Source organism: Ostrinia nubilalis, chromosome 6 (assembly GCF_963855985.1).
Source record: "Ostrinia nubilalis chromosome 6, ilOstNubi1.1, whole genome shotgun sequence".
NCBI lineage: Eukaryota > Metazoa > Arthropoda > Insecta > Lepidoptera > Crambidae > Ostrinia > Ostrinia nubilalis.
The window spans coordinates 17,900,359-17,908,041 of NC_087093.1; the positions used below are offsets into that span (position 1 = coordinate 17,900,359).

General features: G+C 40.4%; 2 protein-coding genes across 2 annotated transcripts; both read right to left on the reverse strand.

The window, feature by feature from the left end:
* Window positions 1-1,724: 1,724 nt before the first annotated feature.
* LOC135073013 (ommochrome-binding protein-like) lies at window positions 1,725-2,918 on the reverse strand. The gene is made up of 2 exons (XM_063967010.1): window positions 2,771-2,918; window positions 1,725-2,609 (listed from the first exon to the last, which is right to left on the reverse strand). Exon 2 carries the CDS (start codon window positions 2,607-2,609, stop codon window positions 1,728-1,730), a length of 882 nt encoding a protein of 293 aa, XP_063823080.1. The 5' UTR covers window positions 2,771-2,918; the 3' UTR covers window positions 1,725-1,727.
* A 1,480-nt stretch (window positions 2,919-4,398) lies between these two features.
* On the reverse strand, window positions 4,399-6,256 carry LOC135072756 (3-oxoacyl-[acyl-carrier-protein] reductase FabG-like). The gene is made up of 4 exons (XM_063966794.1): window positions 6,003-6,256; window positions 5,468-5,693; window positions 5,132-5,218; window positions 4,399-4,807 (listed from the first exon to the last, which is right to left on the reverse strand). Exons 1-4 carry the CDS (start codon window positions 6,254-6,256, stop codon window positions 4,568-4,570), a joined length of 807 nt encoding a protein of 268 aa, XP_063822864.1. The 3' UTR covers window positions 4,399-4,567.
* Window positions 6,257-7,683: the final 1,427 nt, after the last annotated feature.

Genomic DNA, 7,683 nt, shown 5'->3' on the forward strand with positions numbered 1-7,683 from the left:
CGACGGGTCTTTCTGATACAATTTTCGTGTTTCTTTAATTCAACCCATGAACTCTATGTAACTATCCATTTTGCGTAGGTAAATATAGTATCTAGGTAAGCCTACTCTGCAAAAGTGATTGGTTTTCTAATCCGTAATATTTCAAAATCTTTTGAGGCTTAAAGTACTATATTAAGCAGAATTATTTTAGAGGTAAATCATAACGAGGCAACACCGCGCACCGGACAATGTTTAGTAAGATGTCTTCTCACGAGCTCGCAGGAGCGTGATAATCAGATTGACTTGCTGACACTTCGGCCCCATTGTGTCCCTGACGCTTTAAACGCACATTTTTCTGTGTTTGATGCGTTTAGTCGGAATCCTTTGTGGAGGCATACATTGTTACAATTTAATTTTGAAGATTTAGTTTTTTGCTCGTGAGTTTTGGCGCGTCCTACCTTGCATATTATTTGTAATCTACCGTCTACCCTTCGATTTTTTTTTAGATAAGTAGCAAGCAAGCATTACATTCAAATTGTCGGATTTTATTTGTAAATATAGGTACCTATTTAGTACAATATTTGGTAGGCTATCTATCTATGAAAAAAATACTGAAACCAAAAAATATACCTATGAGTAGAGCAAGGATGAAATAGTTAAAATTCTAGAAATAAATTACAAATATTTTGTGGCAATCAAAAATTTGATAAATGAATAAACGAAGATTTCCAATCCGAAATACCAACTCAAAAAGTTTCGGCCTGATAGTGACATCTAGCGGTCAGTAGCAACATTAAACATGAAGTTTGCATTGCCATCTATCGTTGGGTAGTAGATTTAAATTTTTCTTGTGAACGTATCCATGTACTGACGTCATTGAAAATTAATTCGTAGCAACAACACTAGATGGCGTTTATCAGATATTTCAGAAAGTAAAAAATATTAAAATAAAACAGTACATAATTTTACCAATACTAAATTATCAGCCAGTTCGTACAATTCACACCTATGAAGAAGTAGATGTTTTTTTTATTTTGACATGATTAAAGTTGTTGCGTTTGAGCAGTGGAATCACCCATGCGGCGAGGATAACAATCATGGGCATAAGTACCCCTGGAAGTAACAAGGAGCTAGGTGAAACTATCTGGCTTAAAAATATGACTTGCCCCTTTACCTAGGCCAGAAGCTGAGTACGCCCATGAATGATCCTCAAAAATCCTACTTGAATTGCTAAAATCGGAAAAAGGCTTATCCCCGTTTTCACCATCAATCCTTCATCAATTTTTAGGCATAAATTACTTAAATTTAAGCTATTCCGAGTTCAGATTCTGAAAACCATTGCATTTATAGCTTTTAATAATATTGTTTCTTTGTTTAACCTTGTCGATTTCAAGTTTATCTGTTCATTCAGTCGCTGTATTACAGTTACGACTTGTTTACATAATTTTATCTATTTCCATATTGCTATTATCTTTCATGAAGTACCTACCTACCTTTATGTAAGTAAACACTGCAGCTATAATGTAAATAAACTTGTATTATGTATATTCAAGGTTATGTGCTATCTATTAGTTGTTACTGTTTACCTTTTAAGTAATTGATTTGTTAATACTTAGATGATTAACAATTTTGTTGAGGAAAAAGCATTCGTATTCATATTCATTTATTGCACCTTATTGTTATAACATAGGTGTTAGTATGTAAACATTTTAATCCCTGTATGGAGGTACTGTAATTTCTTTGCCAATTTATTGTGGAACGTTGTTCGATTCCTCGTCTTTAGTTTTATTATCATCGCCGAACATGTCTGAGGTCAGGGTCAGGCGCATCACACTGTTCTCTGTTCCGTAGATGATCTGCTTGTCCCCCTCGAAAGCAAACCCATAGATGTCGGGAAACGCAGCGAACTTCTGCACAGCATTCCCGTTAACCTGGTAAATAGCATCCGATGTCGAGAAGTACAAGTCACCGTTGACGTCAGTGTTGAAACCATTCACATTGTACGAGCCCAGCTCGTAGACCCGCCCCTCCGAAGTCCGCCTCAGGTCCCCATCCAAAGAGTAAACTATACTATCATCCTTTTCCAGGGCCACCAGCGTTGCCTTTACGTCCATCAGTTCCGGCACGAGTCTAAGCCTCTCATTTTTGTAAACGAACGCTTTCTGGTCAGGATAGGTGGTGAAATAGAGGCCGTTTTTGTAAAACATCTGCCAGATGTTGCTTTCCGTGATGTTCAAGTTTGTGGCTGTTTTGGTACGGTAATCGAATTTGTGGACACCTGTGTCGCCACCGATGTAAACAATTTTTTGTTGGGTGTCGTAAGCGTTGGCGAAGCCATTGTGGACGCCGGGGATGGTGCCTGAAGTGCCGTCTTTTAAGTTAACGTAAGCAGAGCGGAAGACGTTGTCATCTCCTTCGCGCCGGTGTTGTTCGTAGACGGAGTAGCTGAAGAACAAGGTGTTGGTGTCGCGGTCGATGTCCAGCTGGTAGGGCTTCGCGACGTCTTTCATCAGCACAGTCCCGGCGTTAGCTGGGACTCGGTAATACCCGCCGTGCAACTTACTCGTAACTCCATAGCCACTAACCAAGGCAGCACTCGCCAACAAAACTACTAAATTCATCTGCATCATCTGCAAGGAAGATAACGTGCCTAAGTGAGTACATTTATAAACAAAATAAAAAATAAAAGATTTAATAAAGACAGAAACAATATGGACCTAACCACCTACCTTACATAATTATGGTAATGCAATAAATTTATTGAATATTAAAACACAGTGCAAGTACTAACCTTTCACGCTGCAGATTCCACTCGTAACTATCGTCGAAACTCAGAAGTTTTATAATGTGTTTGCTATCTGCATAGCAAAGGTGAAGGAATATTATCGATAGGGTAAACTGACCGGTGACAGGTTTAGTTGATGCAAACTAACTGAATAAATTATAAATTAGCCAATTGACCCATTAAGTACTGACATTAAAACAGTCACGGCACGGAGCCATTAGAAGCAGGGCACACGTTGCTTCAGTTACCACAAGTGTAGAAGAAGGGATCAAGATCCAGACTGACTACCTACTTGTGCTTGATTCCAATAAATAGTAAGCGGATAACTAACATTTACAATAAACAATAGTAACTGGTCAATATAAACTGGTCATATTAAAAGGGCACGCGGGAAGAACCTACACTATTCGTTTACGTCATTTCAATGGTGACTAGATCCGATTCCAAGAGTGTAACAGTAACAGCTACTCTGATGTATTTTAATCTATTTAATCTTTCCGCAGATAGGTACGATACCTACCTACTTACCTACTTGCATTAAAATTTTCAAAAATTCTTCCCCTCTCTAACATTATACTGTAGTGTGCCCGTTAGGGTTCAAAATTGTATTTAAACAATAATGCCATACAACCTCTGTAACATTAGGGATGCAAAAACGAGATACTTACAGCAAGTAGGTACCAAAATCAAATTATCTTTTTTCGAAATAAGGTTACTACTACCCGTTCAAATTGAAATTCGGATATTATGTTTAATCTAGTAGAAGATCATAACTTCTTAATTACGTACCATTACCTCAAAAGTAATTAAAAAATAATAAACAAAATACCTATCGTAGAATATTTGTTGTTGATGATTTGTTTTGACTAGGTGTTAGATACCAGGTATGTTGACGATATTAAGGAAAATAAAATAAGTAGGTACCTAATAACTTGATGATTCATCGGTCGATAGACTAAAAGTAAATGTTATTTTGATGTTGTTATTTACTGACTAAACAATGTGACATTTACCAAATGAAATAATAAAGTACAGTTAAGATAAAAAGTAGCCAAGGAGGCAGTTTTATTTAGACGCGACCATAATGGTAGACCGACGACCTGATAAAGGTAGCAGGAAGGCGCTGGATGCAACCGTGCGATGTGGAAGTCATTGGGGGAGGCCTATGATCAGCAGTGGACGTCCTATGGCTGACATGATGATGATGATGATGAATAATGGTGGCGGTTTTGAACTCTGATCGAGATCCGAGGAACGCAGTTTCGAACCCCATTGCCGCTGGACTATCGAGGAGAAATCCATTCTCGTAACACTTAAGCATATTGACTTACCACCAGGGGTTAACGGGACTATTTGGACAGTTAAATTAGAAAGTACATATTGATTAAGTACCTCTTAGTGCAAATAGTTAACATTCTGATGGGTGGCCTTCTTGACGGCAGATATCGATCCCGTGTTAAGTATGAATGCAGCCATACCTACCTACTTTTGAAAAACAATCAGGTACCTGCCTAAGTGTTTGAGATAATTAAGTACTTAAATTCCACTCTAGGTTTCACCATGATTTCCACCTTTGCGTAACTTTTTGAGAGAAAAAAAAATTGGTAAGGCCAGGTAATTTAGAACTTACTAGGTACTTTGTAACTAATTAGTTTATTGCGCTTTTCTTAGGTTTGTAGGTAGGTAACATAAAAACTGTATGTTTTTTTAAAAACTAGTTAAAATAGTAGGTAGGTACGTCATGTGCTTAATGATGATTGAGGGTCTACTATATTGACGAAGTTAGAGATCTACTTCGTTTGCTTATTTTGCATAACTCTGCACTAGCCCGCCGATGTTTCCGAACCGCATGCCTCCGTCGACCTCCACCACGGTGCCGGTGACGAGCGCGCTGAGCTCGTCGCTGGCCAGGTGCGCCACCATCTTGGCGATGTCCTCTCCCGAGCACACGCGCCCCAGCGGGATGGAGCCCGAGGCGTTCTTCAGCCAGTCCTGGTACTGCTTCTCGTTGTAGTCCGTTAGTCGCTGCACGAACTTGCTCACCTGGGGTTGTAATGAAAAATAAGAGACTGTTGTTGTTGTTGTTTCAGCCGAAAGACGTCCACTGCTGGACAAAGGCCTCCCCCAAGGATTTCCACAAAGACGGGTCCTGCGCCGCTCGCATCCAGGCACCTCCCGCGACCCTCACCAGATCGTCGGTCCACCTAGATTGTCTTGATTAGCCTTCTTAAGGCTGATCTAGACAAAATAACCCGATATTTTTTAAAGGGGCGGCAACAATTCAATGTTCCCTGTTCAATGCCCGCGTAAGTACGTAACTTAGATCAGTAATGAAGGGGGTATTAAGTAGTGGGTTAAAGTACTCACAGTGACGCCGGGGCTAACGGTGTTGACGCGCACGCGCAGTGGTGCCAGTTCTAGAGCGATGAGTTTCGAAAAGTGGTCCAGCGCCGCCTGCAAGCGAACTTGACTTTGTTGCACTTTCTCATAAAGCCTTAAAATTATTGTGGTTCAGCTTTTGATTTTGAACTCCTAGTCACGGTATCGACTAGGAAACACTCTTACCAACATAAACGGATATCTATGTTTGTGCAGGGATTCAACCCGCAACCACTAGTAAATCCTGTTCGCGAACTACTAAGCTAGGCGATGGCGATCAGTTTTGAGCCCATGCCTGGGGAAAATACCAAAGACGCGGATTACCTTGGACATGGGGTAGGGCAAGCTGCCCACCGTCACGCAGGTGCCGGCGATGCTGGAGATGTTGACGATGTTGCCTTTGCTCTTGATGAGAGCAGGCACGAGCTGACGCGTGAGGTTGTACACGCCGCGCACGTTCGTATTGAACACGCGGTCAAAAGTTTCCATGTCGGCGTTCTGGATGCACGTACGTGCACCCACGCCCGCGTTGTTTATCAGCACATCCAGCCTGAAACATACATGCATAGATAAACCTTTATACAACAACAACAAGTACACAACAGCTAAGTAATCATCTTAACCTAAACACTAGGAAGGTTTGCTCTTTTGTTACTTTGGTCGAAACGACTTAATGATGGCTGATGCGGGATTCCAGCAAGAAACCGTCCGCTATTGTTCATTCTTTCCGACAAGGACTGAATCATCATCATCATCAGGTCAGATAGCATCTCTAATTAACAGAGGCAATTGGAGTTATTTGGCCTACATTGATGGGTTCAGATAAAAAAGTATACTTACTTATTGAACGATCGCTTACCTTCCATAATGTGCGAGGGTGTCCTTGGCAGTTTTGTCGCAACCGACGTCCGTGGCCAAGTCGGCTACGATCGCCAGCGGGGCCAGGCCTTTCTCGGCCTGGCAGCGCTTGGCCACGCTCCCCAGGTTCCCGGCGTCCCGGCCCACGATCGCCAACTTTGCGCCAAGCTTCGCAAACAACAGCGCGATGGCCTCCCCGATTCCCGCGCTCGCGCCGGTCACCAACACAACTTTATTCGTAAAATCGGGAACCATTGTCACAACTTTTCTTAAAAGGAGAGATTTTGTACGCTTGTGAAGCTATGCTGTGCGATACTGTTATAAAACGCGGCTGTATTCGCAATTTATTTTCTAGTTATCTGTCCTCTCAAAACAATACCTACCGGTTCCGGATCACGACAGTCACTTGATACACATCGCATCAACATGCACTTATGGTATGAATATGTAGGTAGGTACCTACTTATGTTGATAAATTGTATGGGACAATGATAAGTGTCAAGTTGCAATTGATTATTGTGAAAGATAGAATGTTTATATTTTGAAATGAAATTTTTGAAAATCTGATTCAACCCAACGCAGAGAAGTTTTAAAATAACATTCTAGTTAATTAATTAAGTAGGTACCTACTTTTTTCTAAAAGTTGATTTTAAGGGCAATCAATACGATTAGGGGGTTTACTACAAGGAGCGACTGGGAGAGTCTTGATAGTTTTACGTAAAATGTTAAAGTTGCGGAATCAATTAACTAATCAAGATTTATTTCTTTCACACTCTCTATTAGGTACTAAGTAACTTTTAGAACCTATGTAGGTTCAATAATTTTCGTACAATTTTTGTAATGTGCAAGTCGCGTGAGCCATACATAATGCCCATATTTTATCATTGGCAACGAGCCGTCTTTCACCATTAGAATCCTACATTAACCCTGATGAACCTGATGAAGTTCGCCGGATCAGTTGGTATTAAATAAAACACTGGTATGCCATAAATAAAAACCTAATTAAAGTCATCAAACGTCTCAGTCATTAATTTAGTGCCACTAGAAACACCTAGTTGATCAAAACTGATGTCTTTTTGTATTTTTTGGGTTATTATTAAAGACAAAAAAGATATTTGGACTATTATGTACTCTGTGGTTTGGGTGCATAATGTAATTTCCTTTGCCTTAAAAAAAGTAAATGTCAAGATGACTGTTGCACCAAAAATGAAAATGAAAATTGATTTTGATAGATGTTGTGTTGAGTTCTGTGTATTAGTTTTGTGCGATTTAACGATAAGAACGACAATGGTAAAAGGTAATGGGGGCAAATTTTTTCCCTCAAGGAAAAATATGAATTGGTTATAATCTTACTTGCCCACAAGGATACTGTACGAGCACGTCAGCATCGACCGCGACCTACAACATGCTAGCCGACTGGCCCATGAACCCTGAACGAACGTGCACCGTAGGCACTCTACACCGACGGCACATTGGACTGGACACATTGAATTGTGTACATTATGTAAATCTTGTATATAGCAATAGCATAACAGTAATAAACCAGATATCAACCGTCCGCGTTGTGTTTCATTTCCCCCACTAAAAAGAAAGCCTTAGTGCAGTCCTTCTTCCTATCAAACCTTTCTTTAAATCTAATTAAAAGGTATTGTTAGGGCTCTAGGGACTACAAACGAAGCCAG